At 35.1% G+C, this 20,079-nt stretch overlaps 7 protein-coding genes across 13 annotated transcripts in view; 4 read left to right on the forward strand and 3 right to left on the reverse strand.

The window, feature by feature from the left end:
- Positions 1-19: 19 nt before the first annotated feature.
- Positions 20-2,257, reverse strand: Sas10 (UTP3 small subunit processome component Sas10). Of its 2 annotated transcripts, none has more exons than XM_017908935.1 (4): positions 2,192-2,257; positions 927-1,531; positions 177-838; positions 20-109 (listed from the first exon to the last, which is right to left on the reverse strand). In XM_017908935.1, the coding sequence occupies exons 2-4, from the start codon at positions 1,513-1,515 to the stop codon at positions 20-22; spliced, it is 1,341 nt and encodes a 446-aa protein (XP_017764424.1). In that variant the 5' UTR covers positions 1,516-1,531; positions 2,192-2,257. The 2 variants fall into 2 exon arrangements, with proteins under 2 accessions (XP_017764424.1, XP_017764423.1); XM_017908934.1 differs by lacking the exon at positions 2,192-2,257 and adding an exon at positions 1,695-1,768.
- Positions 2,096-3,559, forward strand: mRpL20 (mitochondrial ribosomal protein L20). 3 transcript variants are annotated; one of them, XM_017908939.1, is made up of 4 exons: positions 2,096-2,142; positions 2,919-3,013; positions 3,100-3,210; positions 3,268-3,559. In XM_017908939.1, the coding sequence occupies exons 2-4, from the start codon at positions 2,927-2,929 to the stop codon at positions 3,523-3,525; spliced, it is 456 nt and encodes a 151-aa protein (XP_017764428.1). In that variant the 5' UTR covers positions 2,096-2,142; positions 2,919-2,926; the 3' UTR covers positions 3,526-3,559. The 3 variants fall into 3 exon arrangements, with proteins under 3 accessions (XP_017764428.1, XP_017764427.1, XP_017764426.1); XM_017908938.1 differs by lacking the exon at positions 2,096-2,142 and adding an exon at positions 2,525-2,610; XM_017908937.1 differs by lacking the exon at positions 2,096-2,142 and adding an exon at positions 2,684-2,779.
- An 8-nt stretch (positions 3,560-3,567) lies between these two features.
- On the reverse strand, positions 3,568-4,962 carry Tpi (triose phosphate isomerase). Its single transcript, XM_017908936.1, has 3 exons — positions 4,716-4,962; positions 4,328-4,581; positions 3,568-4,192 (listed from the first exon to the last, which is right to left on the reverse strand). Exons 1-3 carry the CDS (start codon positions 4,822-4,824, stop codon positions 3,812-3,814), a joined length of 744 nt encoding a protein of 247 aa, XP_017764425.1. The 5' UTR covers positions 4,825-4,962; the 3' UTR covers positions 3,568-3,811.
- Positions 4,963-6,137: 1,175 nt separating this feature from the next.
- On the forward strand, positions 6,138-7,712 carry LOC108553886 (uncharacterized). Its single transcript, XM_017908951.1, has 5 exons — positions 6,138-6,896; positions 6,987-7,168; positions 7,235-7,450; positions 7,543-7,546; positions 7,644-7,712. Exons 1-3 carry the CDS (start codon positions 6,138-6,140, stop codon positions 7,425-7,427), a joined length of 1,134 nt encoding a protein of 377 aa, XP_017764440.1. The 3' UTR covers positions 7,428-7,450; positions 7,543-7,546; positions 7,644-7,712.
- Positions 7,572-8,531, forward strand: LOC108553889 (INO80 complex subunit C). The gene is made up of 3 exons (XM_017908953.1): positions 7,572-7,749; positions 8,050-8,117; positions 8,199-8,531. Exons 1-3 carry the CDS (start codon positions 7,572-7,574, stop codon positions 8,328-8,330), a joined length of 378 nt encoding a protein of 125 aa, XP_017764442.1. The 3' UTR covers positions 8,331-8,531.
- Positions 8,532-8,589: 58 nt separating this feature from the next.
- Positions 8,590-10,659, reverse strand: p23 (cytosolic prostaglandin E synthase). The gene is made up of 3 exons (XM_017908952.1): positions 10,572-10,659; positions 9,219-9,600; positions 8,590-9,107 (listed from the first exon to the last, which is right to left on the reverse strand). The coding sequence occupies exons 1-3, from the start codon at positions 10,586-10,588 to the stop codon at positions 8,994-8,996; spliced, it is 513 nt and encodes a 170-aa protein (XP_017764441.1). The 5' UTR covers positions 10,589-10,659; the 3' UTR covers positions 8,590-8,993.
- A 671-nt stretch (positions 10,660-11,330) lies between these two features.
- The window catches only part of Nost (Nostrin), a 17,013-nt gene continuing 8,264 nt past the window's right edge, over positions 11,331-20,079 (forward strand). For 2 of the 4 annotated variants that reach the window (XM_017908947.1, XM_017908949.1), the window contains exon 1: positions 18,524-20,073. In XM_017908947.1, the coding sequence (XP_017764436.1) occupies positions 19,701-20,073 (373 nt within the window). In that variant the 5' untranslated portion in view covers positions 18,524-19,700. Of the gene's footprint in view, positions 11,819-18,523; positions 20,074-20,079 lie in introns of those variants that run through there. The other 2 variants (XM_017908948.1, XM_017908950.1) reach the window with 2 other exon arrangements.

Here is a 20,079-nt window from a genome sequence, read left to right on the forward strand (position 1 = left end):
TTTATTACAACTTTATCTTTTATTTCAGTTTAATGCTTTTCTTTACACCAGCTTTAATACCTGATATCTCTCCAGCATAACGAGTAACTTCTTTTCTTACTTCTCTTATCTGAAAAATAAAATTTATTATTATTACATTATAGCATGCAACCTATTTAAAATAAATAAATACATACTGCTCCCTTTCTGCGAATTTTAGCTTTACGATATTTATTTCTGTGTTTTACTCTAGGATTCCGTTGTTCTTTCTTACGGTGTGGTGTTAAACCTTTGTTCTTTGCTATTTGATATGTAATTGCTCTTTTTCCTTCATTGTTTACTGCATCTAATATGTCATTACTTTTCATTTTATTTTCTTCTTCATTTTGTAAATCACTTTCTTCATTTACACATACACTCTGTTTTGACTCAACTTCATATTCAGATTCTAATTCTATAACTTTATTTGCAGAATTATTTACATAATTTGCTTTTTTTTCAAAGTGAGTTGTCTTTCGTTTATTAATATTTATTTTACTACCATCCAATATGTTATATAAAGGTTTTCCTTCTTTCTTTGCTTTTAATATTTCCTGTATTTCTTCTATTAAAGCTCCTTGTCCAAATTCCAGTTGATTTAATAGCTGACGATATTGTGCTAAACGTTTTATAACTGGATGAGAACTAACAGGTAATCTTTTTGCTTTAAGCATCAAGTAAAAAGAAATATTGATACAATAATTTAACAAAAGATGATACTTTGTCTTTACAAAAGAAACTATGGGGCAATCAACGAATACATCACTTTTAATCAATTTTAAAAATGGTGCCAGTGAATCTTTTGCTTCTGTCATGTGATCTAAATCATATAATGCATATTAAAAATATTTATATTTTCAATTTTACTTACCTTAAATATAATTTATAGAATTTCTTGTATACAGTACCTTTAAAATCATTTACAAGAACTATAAATTCAGGACTTTCTTTCTGTATTATTGCTTGTTTTTGTCTTTTACTAAGTTTACTCAGATCAGTCTTTATAAATTGTTCTGCATGCTTATACACTTCTTCTTCATTGTTTTTTATTGTCTGGATAAAATCTAATCCAAAATCAGCATCATCTAATTGCTCTGCTAACCTTTTTTGTATATTCTTAGCTTCTTCTTCTTCTAATTCTGCCTCAGCTAAATCTTTTTGACTGGCAGTAGCATAATCAGGATCTACATAATCTGTTGAATAATAAACTTTTTTCTTTTTTCCCCAAGCTTTTTCATTTGGTAAATCAAAATCTTCTTGCAATCCTTCAATGTCAGATTCCATAGAATCTGTTTCTTCCTTGTTTTCTATATCATCTTGATCTTCCTCACTTACTTCATGTAATCCATATACTTCATAATCACTGTCATAATTTTCTGAAGGCTGTCTATCTCGCACTTTTCTGAGCAATTTGTGTTCATTTTCAGTATATTCTTCTTCAGAATTTATATCTTCATTCATATCTATATCTTCTAAATCCTCTGGTTCATTGTTCATTTTTGTTAGTTCCACTCTATTAAAAAGAATTAAGCAAGGAATGCTATATAAAAATTTTGTTACTAATAAAAGTAGAAAAACTGATAATGATATAAATAAGAGGAACATAATGTATATATTTCTAATGATATCTATCATAAAATAAATTTAAATTTTATTATTAGCAGTTTTTATCTTACCTCTTTTTATTACTCATATTAAAATCTTTATTTAAGATAGTATAAAAATTATAGTTAATAACATTTAATAAGAATTTAAGTTTTAACACGTGACTATAAATTCACTTCACAACCTCAAAAACTTATTTTTCTGTTTTTTATAACAAACATTTCTTTAGTATATAATAATGTAAATTTATTATTTAAATTATTTAATTTATTACTTTTACTAAGTATAATTTTATCAAATACATTTATTTTTATTAATTGAATAAAATTTAATAATTTTTTGTACAGACACTTGTTACTTTGTCGTTTTGTTTTAACAGTGAAAACTAAATTAGGTATATAGCAAACATCTGACATATTATTATGTATCACTATTTTTATCTCATTTTTATTGCTATTAATTCAGTGTAAAGTAAGATTATAATACTAGTGACGAGTTGGTATTAAAAATTTATAAAATGTAATTTATATCCTGATAAAAAATAACTAAAGTAATTTTGTGAACTTACATATATTTTTCGTAGATTAAATATTTAAACAAGTAGTAATTTAGATTTCGGTCTCTTTAATTCTTCTAATATCCCCAGTAAATAATTTGGTTATAACATGGCACCAAATTAATACAAAATTTAGTACAAAATTTTTACTGGCTTTACTATAAAATCATTTGTGTTATCATCGCGTATTGAGTATAGTGTTAAATTTTGTATCTCATAGTTTGACACCAAATTTACTCCAAAAACAAATCTAGTCATAGTTGATTCAAGCTCGGTACCATTTTTTGTATCTATCGTCTCAAGTATTGGTACAACATAACTTGATAATTAGATTGTGCATCAGATTTGGTAACATTTTGGTGATAAAACTTATATTAAGTTCTTCGAAAATAGATAACGATATATTTGGTTGATAGAAATCGTTAACTTTGGTAATTAAAGTGAATATAATCTTTTAGTTCAAATCTTTAAATTATAAAAGTCATGAAATTTCTGATTTTTTTGTAACCAGATTTTTAAATGGAATTTATAAAATATTAAGTTTGTACTATGTCTCATCTATACATAGCATATGGTGTATGGTATTCATTTCGTACACTAGTATGTATTTAATCTATATAATCTTGAAAGTTTGTGGATTCTTTGAATAATTTTATAGGGTATAAATTCGCATCGTGCTTGTAAATAAAGATCGTGCGGATATATAAATATTTTATTTTTAATATTTATCCGAATTTAGAAAGAATTATGGTATTTTCAACGGCACAGTTGTTTATAAGATGTCGAGGTCCTGATGAATTCTGGCGAAAACGTCAAATATTTAAACTCGCCGCAGTAAATATTTTTATTCATAATAGGATAAAGAAAAATATGTGATAAGAAATGTAATTTTAATAAAATTTTAATACTTCTATTTTTAGCATTATATTGGAAGAAGAAGAAACTGTTACAGTATAGCTATTAGAAATGTACACAGAGCATTGTTGAAAACTACGAAAGGAAGATCACTTAAAAAAGCAGATATGAAAGAGGTAATGTATGAGAGAAAATAGTTTCCTTTAAAATATAATATAACTGTTTTTTTACAGCTTTGGGAAACTAGATTAGATGGTGCTTCAAGTGAACATGGTATTACTTTCAAGGTACTCATGGAAGGATTATCTAGGTGTAATATTTTATTAAATCGTAAATCTTTATCAACTTTGGCTATCTGGGAACCACGAACATTTAAATGTTTATCCAATATTGCTTGTGCAAAAGCAAAAGTAGGAGGTATTAAAGAAGTTGATAATAATTCTATGCCTGAAACTGTTATGATTAAAGGATTAATTGATGAATTAGATTAAAAAAATTGTAAAATAAATGATAAAATTTACATTTTGTTGCAACATTTATTGAGTTACTAATGATTATATATTTACAAGAAATATATGGTTCTTGGGAAAAACAGAATGAAATGTACAATTTACTATTAATTGTAGGATAATAATTCTTCATTGCAACAACACAACTTAAATCTTTCTCTATACAATTGACAAGAAAACATGTAAATTAATTCCTTATAATACTTATGATATACACATCCTTAATTAATTTTGATAAGTAACATTCTTGCATAAATAATATTTAGTCTCACTGCTTAGCATTAACAATTTGTACAAAATCAGGTTTTAAAGATGCTCCCCCAACTAAAAATCCATCAATATCCTTTTCTTTTGCTAAGTCTTTTGCATTGCCTGCTGTTACTGAACCTCCATAAATAATTCTAATAGTATCTGCAACAGTTTGGTTGATATTTTTAGAGAACCAATCTCTCAGTTTTTCATGAACCTCTTGAGCTTGTTGTGGTGTAGCTGTTTTGCCTGTTCCAATTGCCCAAACTGGTTCATAGGCAACAACTACATTATCCCACATCTTGATTTTATCTGCAATAGCTTTTGTTTGTCTGAAAACTACTTCTTCTGTTTTACCAGCTTCTCTTTCTTCCAATTTTTCTCCAATACACGCAATTACCTTTACATTAAATACATTGACATTTATTAATATTAATATATCTAAATCAACATATATGCTATATGTGAAAAACAATTAAATTGTAATTTGAATATCAATTTACTACATCTTTAAAATAATAAAAATTTTGAATACCTTTAGTCCAGATTCTAATGCATGAGCAACTTTTTCTGCTACTAATTCATCTGTTTCACCAAATACATTTCTACGCTCTGAATGACCAAGAATTACCCAAGGGATTCCATTATCCAAAAGCATAGCAGGACTTATTTCTCCTGTAAATGCTCCTTTTGCGACTTTGTATGTATTTTGTCCAGCAATACTAACATTGTTAGGTAATATATTTTTCGTGTATGTTAAGTATATTGATGGTACTCCAACAACAACATCTGATATAATTGTCAAAATTATACACAGTAATTAATATTTGTGTATATTAAAGTTATTTTAACGAGAATAAAAAGATTTTTTTTAGATTATTATAAATTAAAGATATAAATGATTAAAAACAGGAGAAACATACCAACATTTGAATCAAGTGGGCCAGTTTTTAAAAAGGCAACAATACCATCTATTTCACTTTTGGTACCGTTCATTTTCCAATTACCACCGACAAAAAATTTACGACCCATTATGTTAGAATATACTGATACACATAAACTATTAATAGCAATGAATTTACAAATAATTTGCGAATCTGGAACAAATGAAGAATATGTTCTTTCGACCTCCAACGAAGCGAAAGGTGAATATAGTCACGTTATTCCCAAGCTGAGTTATGAAACCCCCCACCATCATTGATATATTATGTCCCTCCCATTTTCTCAAACTGTAGTTCAATTACATAGTTGAAAATAATTATTTTACTTTCTATAATAAAATTATTTTAAATTTGCAGAGTTTAAATATTTAAATTCATTTTTAAACGTGATCTTAATGTTTTTACAGTTAGAAAAGATTTTTAATTTGAATTTAATTAAAATTTATCTGTTGTAAATTTGATATGATAGATTTAAAAAGTAGAAAAAAACTTAAATATTAAAGAAATTACAATTTAAAGAAATAATTAAATAATATCAATATATTATAAACATTTTATAATAAATATATTTAATATATTTGATAAAATATATTAAACGAACTTAAAATAATAGTAAATAAATTGTATTATATAAAAAGTAAAAATAAAATTATATGCAATTTTTGAAATATTGTTTACGATTATCATGCAGTACCGTAGTTGCTTACAATTAGTATTTGAACATTTTAAGTTACCTAGTAACGAAATTAGTGTACTATTTTGATCTATCGATGGTAAGTAATAAATAAAAATTACGTTTCAAATTCATTTCGAAATCTAATGATAGAACAAAAGAATGTGTAAATTTATGATTTAGTAATTAATACACAATCCTTGATATTTTGATATTTTTGCTGAATCGGATAAAAAATATATCATTTTAAAGGTTATAAAATAACTTCTGAATTATCATAATAATTTTTAAGTTGGATTTGATAAATTAATGATATATTTTCTTTTATAATTATATATAATGATTAAATAAAATGTACTTACTAGATTTAAGGAATCTTTTATTTAAGATACTTTTCTCACATAACTCAACGAAACTTTTACGAACCAAGAAAATAAACTGCATGTTAATAAAAATTTTCGAAGCACATTTTAATTTTCTATTATTATAACAATATACTTAAAATATTTATGATATATTTAAATTAATAAAAAGTAATTATATTGTATATTATTATGAAGTTAGATGAAAAAAACAATTGCACAAGTTTGTTTTTAAAAGTATGTCAGACTTTTTATGATACAGAAATTAGTATTTTATAATATTTTATTATACATACTGTTTTAAAATATTTATATGCACTAACATTTAGTTATTAATATAAATATAATTTTATAATTCGAAGATTCAACATGTTTGATTTTTCAAAGTTTAATATGGATAAATTAGTACATACATTTATCCAAAACTTAGGATTAAAAATTGAGTCTCATGCTTGCAAGAAATTTAACAAAATTACATTTGTAACAAACATAGACAACCTTTATAAAATTAAGCAATTTTATCCTGCAGAAAAAATAAAAGAAATTAATATGCAACAAGATATGGATTTGACTGTTGAAAACAACATAAAATATTTTATGGAAAAACATACCAGTTTCTTTGATAAATTTACTTACTTAAATAATACACAAATGTTAACATCTCATTTAAGAAGTATTAATACAAAAATACTTCAGAAAATAAGAATAAAGAGGAAACACAATGAAAGCATGAAAAGAGGGGAAATTGAAACATATAATAAAATTTTAACTTGTAAAAGAATAAGGACAAATTTAGCAAATAAATTGAATGGGTCAAAATATAATTCATTATTTTCCATAGGAGGCAAACAAAAATACATTAATTTCTATAATTGTGAAAAACATAAATTTAAAAAAGTTACTGCATTTGAAGATTCTGAGCCATTTTGTGATGATAAAATTATGTCTAATGATTGTAGATATGGCAACATTTTAAAAATGAATAATGATAGACAAGAAAATTTCATAAATACTGTGATAAATATGGCAAATAAGGAAATAGAAATGAGTGAAAGATTTTTACAGCTATATATAAATGATGTAGATCACATAAAAAAAAATATACAAGTTACACTCCACATAGGAAAGGTTATAAAATGCATATATCCTTCTTTATATTAAATTGATTTAGTACACGTGTAAGATAATATCTAATTTAATCCAGTATTCATTATTTAGAATTCAAAATATAAGCGTGACAAAAGGGGTGAATTAGAATACAATCAATTACTTTGTCATCATGCAATTTTATGTTTAATTGAACCTAGTAAAAAGGGTGCTGTTTTAATTGAAAATAATTTATCAATTATTATCCAGAAATATCTCTCGCAAGGATATAAATATCATTTTGATTTTCAAAGGTATCTTATTTAAAAAGTAGTAATATTTATATATTATAGGTTTCAATGGAAAAAACTTTTTTTTAGAAGTTCAAAGGACCATTATACAGCTGTACTTATTCTAAGTCAGTGGGCAAAAGTTTTGGTTAAACATATAAATACAACTATGATGCATACAATTTGTGGTATATTAAGATGTGATGTAGAAGAAATATTAGTCTTATATAATCCAAGAAGGAAATTGTTTGAGACATTACTCGACAATAAAGAAGATCTCTGAACATATATTTGATATAATACACTGTATGAATGTAAATCTTTTAAGTAAATATAACATATAATAAATGTCAATAATTACTTACATTTACTAATATACTTGTATATATTTTTTATAGGTTTGTAAGTGTTTTAAATAAAATAAAAAATGGTAAATGAAGAAGTAGTGGAATTTAATAAGAAATCACAACCAGTTTACAAGAATCCAATTTTTCAACAGAAATTTCGTTCTACTAGTACCACTGGAAAGAAACGGACTTGGCGTTCATTAAAACAAGTCTTAGCTCAAGAACGTACTTTACCATGGCCTGCAGAAGTGGTACATTGTACGATTTATTTTCTGTTTTATGTTTTTAATAGATTTAAAATAATTCAAATAACTGAAGAAGTTAAAATTACTGTTATAGTTATAAATATGTATGAAATCAATTTATTTTTATTTATAAAATTTATTTGGTAATAACTGTAATTTTTGCATTAATATTTCAAATATTTTAAATATTAGAAATCTTGACCTATCAAAAATTTAACATTTGATTTAAAATATTACGGTATAATATAATAAATACATATGATAAATATCATTTAATACTTGAATTATTATTGTTAAATTTAAAAAATTTCAGATAGCTCTGTTAATGCACCGCCAAGCTTTAGACCAGCAAAGAAGTATTCAGATATTTCTGGCCTACCCGTTAGTGTCTTTCATCAAATTTATATGATTGGTTACATCATTGAAGTATAAATTAATACATGGATTACATTTATTTTACAGGCACGATATACAGATCCACAAACTAAATTATATTATGCAACGGCAGAAGAATTTGCAACAGTCCGAAGTCTACCAATGGATATAACTGCCGGATATTTAGCATTACGAGGCGCTTCCAGTATCGTTGGATAAGTTTTCTTATATTTAAATAGTATAGAACATAGATATTTCATCTTGCAATTGTATGGTACTTATTATGTAATAATAAAGTAAGTATAGTTCTGAAAATTTTTATGATGCAGCAAATGTAAACAAAAATATATCGAGTTTATAAAGAGACAAAATAAAGCTGTTTGCACTGATATTGGTAAGCAATTGATTTTTATATATACATACATGGTATGTACTAAATTCTTTTTATGGGATTTTCTGAAATAAATAATTCCACAAATAATGTAACTCATTTTCATTATTTTATCTCCTTCATATTATACACAAGTAATCATTATTAAAAAAAAGTTCATTATAACTTAGTAATAAGTAAAACGTATAACGAAGAAAGATTAGAGAATCTTTAAAAAGAATTCTCTTGACCACTGTATTCTTTTATGTTGACAATTTGTTGTGCACCTTATTTGTCTGTTTGCTACTGTAATGTGGGCCATTAGTAAATTTAATCGAAAACACAAATAGCATGGCCTACTGATATATTGCCTGGTGGTGCACACTATTCTTAGGTCGCCATTCATTTTTGTATTTTTTACTTTTTTAACGAAGTACAGTTATAATTATGTTATATTATAATTATGTTATATTAGTTATATTACTTTATTTTAAAGTACAGTTATAATGTTTTCAATTAAGCAGCAGATCAGGTAAATATTCTTCGTCGCTATCTACTTCATTCTCTTCATCAAAGTTTGGTTTAGTGTCTCCTGAACCTTCTAAACCGCCCATTTGTCGCATCATCTGTAAATATTAGTAGAAATTTAAATTATCAGACTATATACAAATAATTGTACAGTGATAATATCTTTCTCCAAAAGTATTACAGATAAATTAAACAAACTTATCCCTTACTTCTTCCAAATCAGGACTATTTCCATCCATACCACCTTCATCACTGCTATCATCTTCATCCTTCCATTTGTTAAAGTCACTTTTTAACCAATGTGCTTTTGTTGTTTCTTTCGTTAATCTTGGCCAATATGGGCCTTTTTCTTTTTTAACAAGAACTAACTCTATGGTCCTTCCTCTTACATTCTGAACTGTTTTGTTTACATTAATTTCTCCATATAGGTTAATTGTTACTTCGTGCATTTTCTGTTCCGTTCCACCTACTCCTTTAAAATATATCATTTGTGGATTGACGTTAATAACAGGATCCTTGCAATCTTCTAGAATGATGGTAACATATAAACAATCTCTTCTTTGAGCCCACATTACAGGTGGGGGAGGCAATCTAAAAAATTTGTAGATAATCGATGGTTTTAAACAACATAAAAGGAACTAAATAATTTATCACTGAAAATGTGAGTTAAAGAAAATGTAATATCAAAGGGATAATTGATAAAAGACAGTGTTTTAATCCATATCAACTACTATTTATTACCTACATCATTCACTTATTGCTACATGTACAGAGCATTTCTGCATGAAATGTGTGTATAATATGCATGTATGCTCGAAACATAGACACGTATGATAAATACGTAGTAGTACATGGAGATAAGGTAAGTTTTAATTTTATTTCGTATGTAACTATTGTCCGTGAATATTCAATTATCACGAGCGATTTATTCTAATATACGAAATGAAATGTAACGTTTAATTAGATCCGAAGATTAGAGTAATATTGAATTATACATAATAGCATTGTAATTGTTTAAAGTAGTTGAAGGTTAGGAGCAGAGCTCTATGGTTTCCTACAAAAACCGCTAGTCATTATAAATAAAACGACATATTATTTCTATAAAACAATGTAACAGAATAAAAACAATGTAATATTATTAAATACACTTAGGTGAAATATATAAAAAATTACAATACATGTTTCGCATCTCAAATATATTGATAGTTATTTAGAAATGTGAGTTATTAAAATTTCAGGGATTGCAATTCGATTATCAGGAAAGAAACATAAAGAACAGCAAATTTGTTATTAATGGGATAATTGTTATTCGAAATTAACAACTAGCGTATTGCAAATCAAGAAAAAAGAGGAACGTAAGATTCTTGCGATTCTTTTCCAGAAATTTCGAGAATCAATAAAGCTGTCTTTACAACATGGCGGTGTTTCGAAAGCCACGGGGCGGTATTCGAGTTCTTCCCACGAATATCTGCTACTTGTTTCATAATAATAAAAATAAGAAGGGATTTTAGGATCAAGGAATTCATTCGAAAAAAATTTTATATGAATTTTCATATACTTACTGGCCTTCTTGAGTCATATTTCAAGAGCTTCGTTCCGCAAGAAGCAAACAAACACAGAGCACTTACGTATCGTGCCGTAGACCTCTGATTCGAGAGTGTTTCGAGATTCAACTATCGATCAAACAAGATGGCGATTGGTTGCTTTTGTCGATGTCGAAGTCTTTTGTTTCCGGAATCGAATTTTAAAAAGCTCTATTCACGTATCTTTAAAAGCAAACTAATTTCTAATATTGGAAGTAATTAGTTGATATTATTAATAAGATAATTTATCAAAATTAACTATATAAAAAAATATATTTATTTGATTCGTTTGTTTGTATTTAGACATGTTAGACTAAATGATTATTCGATTCTTGTATTCAAATAGTTTTCAAATAATAAAATAAGATGTTGTAGAATAGATAAATCGTAAAATGTTATCCCCTTTTTCTATTTATGGAATATATTTTATATCTTAAGTTTTTGTTATTTAAAATTGTGAATGTATAAATATTTGTATAATAATTAATGAATTTCGATAAATAGATAACTTTAAACGTTCGTTAAAAAATTTATGTTCGTTTGTTTATTTACTTCGATTATTTGAGATAAATCGTTTATCGTTAAGAAAAGAATGAATGTTATATAGTAGTATACAAATTAAAGAGAAAAGATGAGAATAGCCACGGCAAAGAGAGGGAGGAGAAGAAAAAGGGAGCGAGAGAGAGGGAGGGGGGAGAGGAGAGACGAGAACGAGGGAGAAAGAGAAAAGGGAAAAGAGAACGAAAAGAGAGAGCCTTTGCGTTAGATTGTAGGTCATCGCGGCAGAAGAGGAGGGGAAGATACTACCTTTCTTGCCGTAACCGTGGCCATAAACTAACAGGACATACACACGGTGTACCAGTCTTTCTTTTGCAGTTCTGACTCGTCCTGTTTGTCAGTCGCAGTGCAGTTGGCTCTGCTTCCGTGTAAACGTGCCTTTGAGACTATTCACATTTCCGATACGCTCGTATAACTTCAACGAACACCTTGTAACTTTCGATTATTCTTTCGATCAGTTTGAAGTTCATTTTTGTTAATTTGTAAAAAGACATCGACGCGCGTGTGTGCGCGCGTGTGCATCACGTTCAATGGATATCTCAAGAAGTTGCAGCCAAAATAACGGAGATCAACGATGAAACCGTGATCTTTCGCGGTTCGTGCAACTTGTTGCTTCAGGATTAACGACCATGTCGACTAGTTCGCTTTTTTACAAGGATAAGTACGCGGTAAATACCAACCTTCTCCACCTTTTACGTATTTGTGTCTATCTTATACAGAAAATTTGAAATAGTGCGTTCGTGGATTATATAGCTTTATATAGTCTACACTAAATATAGGAAGTTCGTGTGAGTTTTATAAAAATTTCTCTGTGTATACATAAATCATTTACTTGCTTCATACGCTTTCTCGATCGCTTGTATCGTTGCGCGTCGTTGGCTTTACAGTCGCAGTAGAAAATTTAACACTTTATACATTTATAAAGTACATTATACATAAAATTTCAAGCGGTCCAGCTTCGTTAATTCGGAATGATATATTTTAACACATTTTCTCGAACGAGACACCGTTTCTCTAATAATTAAAAATTCGTAATTTGTTAATTGAATGTCAGCCTTGAATCTCGAGAAAATTTGATCATCTTACGAAAGTGTATATGTCGTGACAAATAGGAAACGTAGGCGAAACGACACGTACTACAGTCTAACACTTGTTATAATTCCCAACTAATTGCTTAAATCCTAAGTATCTTTTATACTTACGTTGCAAAGGAAGTGAAAAGAAAAATATTTGATACGTTCAAGATTATTATTACAAGATGATGCGCCATTATCTCATCGTATCCTAGAAATAACGATGTGTAGTTATCGATGTGCAGTGACTGCGTATCGTACGTGTTATCAATTGTAATTCGTAGTTAGTAATTAAGAGAAATAACATAAGAAAATAAGATAGAGAAAGGAAGGAGATAAGCGAGGCGCATGTAATATGAGATGAGATTCGTTACTCAGTTTTTACCCATTAATTCTTTTCTTCATCGAATTCTTACTTCCGTTGTTCGTATGCACGTGAATGTATAAAATCGATGTCGAGATGTTTGTGACAGAACATTTAAAAATGCGCGATTGCTCATAAGCATCGAGGTAGTTGCCGACGTGTTAGACGAAAGGTTAGTTTCTCGTAGTAAATAATAATTACATCGCGCATTTCCCAGTTCCACGATCGATGAAACTTAATTGGTACCTAATATATCCCGATGGGCTAGCCTTGAATCAATGAATCGCGAAAACGTAAAACTGAAACGATGAACGAGAACGACATTGAAGTTTAGTTACCGAGTGAACGCTAAGCCGCATTGTTCCAGTTATCCTTATCCTCGATCCTATAAATCTTATCACTATTGCCGATACGATTGAACAAAAAAATGTCATTTCCGTTCGTTTTATCGCGTGATCAGCGATCATTTAAAAACAAATTCGTTGTTCGCTAAGGAACCAACCAAATGTATGTTTACGCCAAAGGTAAAGCAGGGGGTACGCGATTAAGCGGTAAACGTTTAGCGTATTAAACAAGACGAGGAAATTTCGAAGAATCGTCGATAATAGAGAAAACGATATTTCGAGATAAATGCGAAAACTCGAACGAGTTCTGGCTTCGATATTATTACACGTCGAGATATCGTGGTATAAACTTTTATATTCCGTTACGTAATTATCGACCGAACGTAAGAGAGAGAGAGAGAGAGAGAGAGAGAGAGAGAGAGAGAGAGAGAGAGAGAGAAAAAAAACGAGTGGAGAACAAACAAGAAGAAGATAAACGCGGGTTCGCATGAGAAAGAACGAGTGAAAGAGGGAAAGGATGATGCGGTGAAGGGAGAATCGGGAGTGAAAAGCAGGGATAATTCGTGGACTAGCGGTAGGTTCTTCGAGTTTCAAAAGAGGTGTATAGGTGGCGGCGCGTATGATTCGGATGCCAGAAGGACCCTCAGGGGTGAAAGTCTTACGTCATAGCATGCATCTTATTATGTCGGACAATTCAAATATACGTAAGCGTATAATCACGCAACGAAATGGTCACTAGAATTTCCGTGATAAACGTAAAAGCTGGCTTTTCTTCTCGAATCATAGTCTGCTATCTCTGCTTTCTTTTCCTTTTCTTTTTCCTTTATCATCTGTTTGCAATTTTCCCCGAAGGATGACGTTCTCGAGTTAAAAGTTCGAGGCTTTCATCGTTCGTAAATTGCGTAATCTTTTGAAACAAATAATACATTTTTCGTTCTTTTTCTTCCATTCTTCTGTTTCTAGTAATCGAATAATGTCACATTTATCGACGCTTATGCTTTATTCCGAACTCGTTCGTTGCCTTGTGCTTTTATCTCGGAACAAAGAATATTTCGAGCTTGTTTCCGAGTTTATCTTTTTTTCACGATTATCATTCGATAATTAAATACACGGATGAATTTATCCGAATCGCGTTTCGTTACGTTGTTCGTAATTCGAGTGGGTCGTGAAAGAACCTCGTTCCGGTTGACGAGTCATTTCCGGTTGATTCTCGTCGCCATATCATTATGAGACACCGCTATACAGCGAACTCCGTATCGATTCCTATGCGAAACGCGTATCGATACGTATTATATTTCAAAGGTACACGGTTTACCGTGTCTTCTCATAGAACACGACGTTTGTCGTATTTTCTTCGTTTCGTTCGATTTCGTTTTTGATTCGACGATATCTGGACGATCGTTTCTTTGTTCCATCTTTGTCCCGGGCTAGGAAGTTCGTTTGTCGTACACTAGGCATCGGCGCAAAAGTTAAAAGCGAACAGAGAAAATGGAAATCGCGGCGAATGAAGAGAGAAAGAAACGAAGACTCGTTCGTAGAGGAATTCAGACTCACGGTATTCCGTGACACACCCATCGGAAAATATTACGAGTAACTTAACCGTGCGCACAGAGTTTGCAACATCTGGTTTTCCATGGTATCGTCGATCGAGAATCCCGATCGATGGAATAAAATGGAGAAAAGGTCGCAACGTCCAAGAAGATGATTTTCCTTAATTAACGTACCCTTATTCGCGTATACTTTTCGACGAAATTGCTCGTTTTTATCGCTTTCGTTTAACGACGTATTTACAATTCGCTATGCATCAGCTTCGCTGGTGTCTTAACTAAAAGAGAAAGTAACCATCGGTGGTAGCGTTGAAAATTGACTTTGTCGGAGGAACAGAAGTCGAAACGTTTAGCTTTCCTCGCGATATCCATACCGATCATTTCCATTCTAATCGGCTATTCGATTGACTGTAGACTACGATGACGACCATCTTTTTTTACGCAATCGCCGTTTCCAGCTAACGATTCGATAATCGTCCTCTTACGATTGGTTCCCAGCTGGGAATTTGGAGGGAAAATTAGGAGGCTTCGAGACACCGATCGACGACGATGGCAACGATCATTCGTCGATACCAATCGGTGTCGATGGATTGCACCAATTATACGATGTGCGCCCGAATCCTCGTGATATTCGCGCGAATTTTTGGTACGAGTAAGTGGTATTCGACGCGGTGACTGGTCCAACGCGGAGTAGCTAACTAGGCTACGGTATTTCGTGTAGGAAAGAAACGTCACTTCGGATAACACAATGGATCATCCGATAAGCAAAGGCATACTTTTACGATGAACGTTATATTATCAGTACGATTTCGTATGAACTCCGGTCTACTCTTGTAGTCTCCGCGCGACTTATCGTTAGTTCTCATTTGCGTTTCATTCGCGATATCCTTGGGAAACGCATCGAGTAAAATATAGATCGAGTGGTTGGAGAGGTGCGAGAGAGAAGCGGGTGAAAATCAAAGAGGAAAAGAGGAAAAGAGGAAAAGAAGAGGGATAAGAGTGCTGCGAGTGACGCAATATCAGTGCCGAACGTTGACTCGCGATGCGCGATAGAACTTCAAAGATATTATTACTGTTAAACGTAAATCGAGAGGGAAGGAAAAGAAGTATACATCGGACGTAGGATGTTTTCCAAATATCAGCTGTTTTCCGACTGTGTTCGTTCGAAGCACTTTTCTCGAGATCTCGATGTAAGTAAATGCCTTCTCACGGTGAACCAACCGTTTCTCTGTCGGTAGTTCCTTCTGGATTGCCCGGATACGAAACACGTGTCCCGAATTCGCGTGGCAATCGCGCGATCAGTGACGTTCGTTCCTTGGTCCCTTCGGTCATGGACACGACGCGGATACGATGCGTTCGTGGAAACTGGAAAATCGAAGGAAATGTATCTATCTATACGCGGACTGGCGTAGACGAGTAGGGAATTATTAAGCAAGCGAAACTTTCCGAATAGGCAGGCGATAAAGCGTTTCGTATTCGGGAAGAAGATAACGATAACGAAGGTTACGAGACGGATAGAAATAGCACGACGGAGAAGCTTACGGAAAGAAAGGTGTTGTCGGTGAGGAAACGCGGGACGCGTGGAAAGCAGTGTCGTTGCCCGAAGAATTGCAAACGGCGACGGTATAAAAAGAGAGACGATTATATATTTTCTATAACGGGCAGTGGGTCAACGAAGTAACAGGCCGTGGATGGCCGGAGGCAAGGTTCGATACCGGATGACCGGCCATTTACTTCCGTTCTCCCGTTCTGGCTTCCGTCTCGGCCACTCCGCTTCGTTCTTTTTTATCAACCAGTTACGCCAAGAGTTTCTTTCTACGACGGTCTTTTACCCCTACGTAACGTCGTAAGGCTTCTCCTCTTTTCGTCCGCACGACCTGCGACGACCTGCTACGACCAGCCTACGACCAGCCTACGATCAGCAAGAAACACCGTAAAACACCGTAAAACACCGTAAAACACCGTAAAACACGATCGGTGTTTCGTTAAGCGAGACAGCGGCCTCGCTTCCAGTCGTCCTTTCCTAATCCATTCTTTTCCAACGAATCGAATTTTTACGCTTTCTTTTCTCGCAAACAGCCCCGCGTCTTTTCTCCTCGTCGTCGGTTCTCCTCTGTCTTTGGAAACGCGAACGAAAGGAAACTTTCGCAACGTTTCCTTCTTCGACGACGCGTATTCCGTCAGTCATCGAACCGATTAATTCCCGCACCGAGGGAAAAATAACGGCGTGGAAACGTAGTCGGGAAATAACAGTTTCCAGTCGATCGACTTGACGGAAGCAGCTGACACGAGGAGAGAACAGGTGCGGATAATTCGGCCGTAACGCGTCACCGGTCCATCGACGCCGAGAATCGCGAGATGAGCGGGTCTTACGAGAAATAAGTTCCGTTTAATACGCGTACTTGGTTATCGCGGATCGCGGTCGTATTTTACGCGTTGGCGCGTTAACGATCGGACGTTAAACGCGCGAAGATTTACTATTGGAGGCGGGGACGCTGGATCCGAAAATCGTAGGCGAATGATCGAGGATGACGCGTGGCTAGAGCCGCGGCAAGGTTGGAACTTTCCTCGTAAAGGTGATAATGTTTCGGGATGGCGAAGTATCGCAAGGTCGATAACCCGTTATAGCAGAATCTCGGTTACGAGCCGGTGGCAAAAATTGCGCGCGTGCAATGGGAGAAACGCAAGCGGCGAACGACAATGCAGCGAGCGAGCGGGTGTCCGCGAGGTCGTGTCGCGAGCTGTTACGTAGTTTACGAGCGCGACGGTATAGCACGGGTATAGCGAGGGTATATCGACGGTATATAGGAGCGGACCGGTCGCACGTGCACACCATGTTTCGGTAACGCGCGAGTGTCGCGCGGAAACAAGCTAAATATAAGTGGCGAAGGAAAAGAACAACCTCCCGCCTAGAAACTCGCGTTGCTCGCTCAAACAACCTCTGCTACTCCTTCTCGCATTCGTTTCGGAGCATTACGCCCTGCTACCACGCGTATCCCGCCTGTGTTCCACTATTAGTGCTACTGTGCCCGCGATGCATCGCGCTTCGTTTCTTCTCTTTTATTCTCTGGCTCTCGTTTCGGCCGCCGGTATCAGCCGTCGTTAACCGATATCGCGATTTTCCCGAATCACGAGCAACGAGTCGAACGAACGCGCTTCGTCATCGACGAGACTGGAATCCGCGAGCAGGCACGAGATAGGAAAAATAACTCGTCATCTAGTCGGCGGATCGGGCTACGTATACGCGGAATCTCGAATCGCGTACAATCGAGCTTTATTCGAAATCATACCGCGTGAACGTGTCTCTCGCGACGATGATTTACAACGCGTTGGCCAGGATGGGACACCGTCGTTGGCGGGATTAAATTTTCACGCGAGACAGTTGTGACTTATTTTTACGCGGAGGCACGGTGCGGTACGGTACGGTGCGCTGTTTGCATGGTTGTGTAATACGCGTGTACGCAACATAATATGGATATAATTGTTCGACGCTGTTGTATAATACGGCTTCCAGCGTGAATCCAGTCACGACCGAGGCGTCGTCGCGCCAGCATCGCGATCACGAGGGCATTCTTTACCCCGGGTCGACTCGCGTTGCCGGAAACGGTCGTAGCTCGTCGCTCGTCGCTCGTCGCTCGTCGATCGCCGGACAATTAACCTTGAATCGGTTACGCGTTTCTCTATCCGCGCGATTCGACCGGTGCATAAACGCGTACCTATGCACCTAGGCGCCGGTAGTTGCCGTGTAGCGCGAGCCGACGTCGTGTCACACGGTGAATCGGTTCTCACCATTCGTGCCTTCAACGTTGCTTCTAATATCGCGGATCTCCGTTTAACGCGGTTAATCGCGCGTAACTCGTTCTTTCCCGCCATTCCCTTTGCCACGTCGCTTCGCCACGCGTTCCCTCCTCGAGCGTTTGCGCGATCAACGACGAAATCGACGACGGAATCGACGACGGAATCGACGACGGAATCGACGACGGAATCGACGACGGAATCGACGACGGAATCGACGACGGAATCGACGACGGAATCGACGACGGAATCGACGACGAAATGGAGACCGAGACGTCTGCCCACCATCCAGTAATTACATCGCGACACGCGTGAGTCGAATACGAAACGAACAGCCGCGGAAGCACGGAATTTAGCCAATAGGCAAGTCGGACGTTCCGCGGAGGTAACCGGAGAATTGCGCGACATGACAGTTTCGTCGGGTGTGTCGTCCCTCGCGTGAATCAACGTCGGATCTCTTCTATTCTCTCGTTCGCCTATGCAGAGGCTGCACGGATTGACCGTGCGGCGAATGGGCAGCCGGAGGACGGACAGCAGCTGGAAAAACGATCGTTGGCGAAGTTAGGACACAAAAGCTGGACGATAAGCACCGATGAATCGTTTACGTAACGCGAACTCGAGCGCGAGGTGCGACCGAAGCGGGATACTTTCCAAGCGCCGATGAAACACTCCCGAAACGCTCTCGAAACGTTGATCGATCGTTGGCGCGATAACTCGTAAACTCGATCGATCGGCCGTTGCTCGATACGCGGGATTCGAAATTTCTCTCGCGCGGAAAAGCAGGCGCGCAGAGCGTGCGTCTCGGTCGACGTAACAACCGAGAATCGAGGTTCTCGATCGACGGAGCACGAGTGCATCGCGTACTCTGGGAATTTGCCAAACGGAGAGTCCCGACGAATTCTCGATTCCGCACGACTTTAGACCGAGCTCGAACGAGATCGAAGTTTCGCCAGAAATGGGATCGAGTAACGTCGCGACGACGTTGGTCGTTCAGGGAGCAGAGTCGATCGATTCGAATCGCGTATACGGGAAAAGGATCGCGCGGTGGTCACGTGGTGGTCGCGTGGTGGTCGCGACAAAAATTCGTCTACCGTGATTCGATCGATAAAATTTCCGCGAAGAATCGTCCGCGAACTCGATACGATCGGTGTGCGGTATTAACGGGCCAAGAGTGCATGGAAGGAAAAAAAGTGATACGCATAGTCGTAAACAGTGACCGGACAGCGATGGACGTAAATAGGACGGCGATAGCCATCGAGGAATAATGGTCGTAACGCGAATAGGTGTTACGTTGATCGACTTTATCACGGTTTTACGGTTTTCGATTAACGGTATAAACATTAGCCTGTGCGGTTCTATGGCGAAGCACGAGGATCGATAGGGAAGACGCGCTAGATAATTCGGCTGGTGGATGGCGCGAGAGAAAAATGGAAGAGGCGAAGCACGCATGGGCTACTTTGAAATCGGTCAGGAAATTGTCGCTTTTGAACGGCAACGGGAATGGCAATGGGAACGACAACGGCAACGGTAACAACGGTAATTCCACCGCGATCTGGTACGATATTCCCGCCCCGGTGATAATACACTGTTGTCACGAATTCCCGGACGCGAGCAAGCCCGACGAGGTCGAATCGACGGAGGAGCGAATTCGCCATGTCCCGATCGTGAACCAATCGCCGATTGCCGATGTTCCGGATAACCACGAGCTACGGAAATCCGTGGATAACAAGACGAAGGAGAAGCGACACAGAAACACGGTGGAGTTGACGGCGGTCACGTCGGTGAAGACCGACGACGACGGAATGC

The sequence above is a fragment of the Eufriesea mexicana genome, unplaced genomic scaffold (assembly GCF_001483705.2).
Source record: "Eufriesea mexicana isolate 0111107269 unplaced genomic scaffold, ASM148370v2 scaffold13881, whole genome shotgun sequence".
Classification (NCBI taxonomy): Eukaryota; Metazoa; Arthropoda; class Insecta; order Hymenoptera; family Apidae; genus Eufriesea; species Eufriesea mexicana.

What these genes read in the sequence shown, in the direction of transcription:
- Sas10 (XM_017908934.1), bottom strand. An exon ending in TCTTGTAAATGATTTTAAAG is followed by an intron (nt 839 to 926) that starts GTACTGTATACA and finishes TATATGATTTAG; the next exon opens with ATCACATGACAGAAGCAAAA. An exon ending in AAATTCGCAGAAAGGGAGCA is followed by an intron (nt 110 to 176) that starts GTATGTATTTAT and finishes TTTATTTTTCAG; the next exon opens with ATAAGAGAAGTAAGAAAAGA.
- mRpL20 (XM_017908937.1), top strand. Translation starts at nt 2,758, where the DNA reads ATGGTATTCATTTCGTACACTA. An exon ending in AAATATTTAAACTCGCCGCA is followed by an intron (nt 3,014 to 3,099) that starts GTAAATATTTTT and finishes TTCTATTTTTAG; the next exon opens with CATTATATTGGAAGAAGAAG. An exon ending in AAAAAGCAGATATGAAAGAG is followed by an intron (nt 3,211 to 3,267) that starts GTAATGTATGAG and finishes GTTTTTTTACAG; the next exon opens with CTTTGGGAAACTAGATTAGA.
- Tpi (XM_017908936.1), bottom strand. Translation starts at nt 4,824, where the DNA reads ATGGGTCGTAAATTTTTTGTCGGTGGTAATTGGAAAATGAACGGTACC. An exon ending in CCCACTTGATTCAAATGTTG is followed by an intron (nt 4,582 to 4,715) that starts GTATGTTTCTCC and finishes CAATTATATCAG; the next exon opens with ATGTTGTTGTTGGAGTACCA. An exon ending in CATTAGAATCTGGACTAAAG is followed by an intron (nt 4,193 to 4,327) that starts GTATTCAAAATT and finishes TTTAATGTAAAG; the next exon opens with GTAATTGCGTGTATTGGAGA.
- LOC108553886 (XM_017908951.1), top strand. Translation starts at nt 6,138, where the DNA reads ATGTTTGATTTTTCAAAGTTTAATATGGATAAATTAGTACATACATTT. An exon ending in TTACACTCCACATAGGAAAG is followed by an intron (nt 6,897 to 6,986) that starts GTTATAAAATGC and finishes TTCATTATTTAG; the next exon opens with AATTCAAAATATAAGCGTGA. An exon ending in TATCATTTTGATTTTCAAAG is followed by an intron (nt 7,169 to 7,234) that starts GTATCTTATTTA and finishes ACTTTTTTTTAG; the next exon opens with AAGTTCAAAGGACCATTATA.
- LOC108553889 (XM_017908953.1), top strand. Translation starts at nt 7,572, where the DNA reads ATGGTAAATGAAGAAGTAGTGGAATTTAATAAGAAATCACAACCAGTT. An exon ending in GCCTGCAGAAGTGGTACATT is followed by an intron (nt 7,750 to 8,049) that starts GTACGATTTATT and finishes AAAAAATTTCAG; the next exon opens with ATAGCTCTGTTAATGCACCG. An exon ending in CAGATATTTCTGGCCTACCC is followed by an intron (nt 8,118 to 8,198) that starts GTTAGTGTCTTT and finishes TTTATTTTACAG; the next exon opens with GCACGATATACAGATCCACA.
- p23 (XM_017908952.1), bottom strand. An exon ending in ATAGTCCTGATTTGGAAGAA is followed by an intron (nt 9,108 to 9,218) that starts GTAAGGGATAAG and finishes TAATATTTACAG; the next exon opens with ATGATGCGACAAATGGGCGG.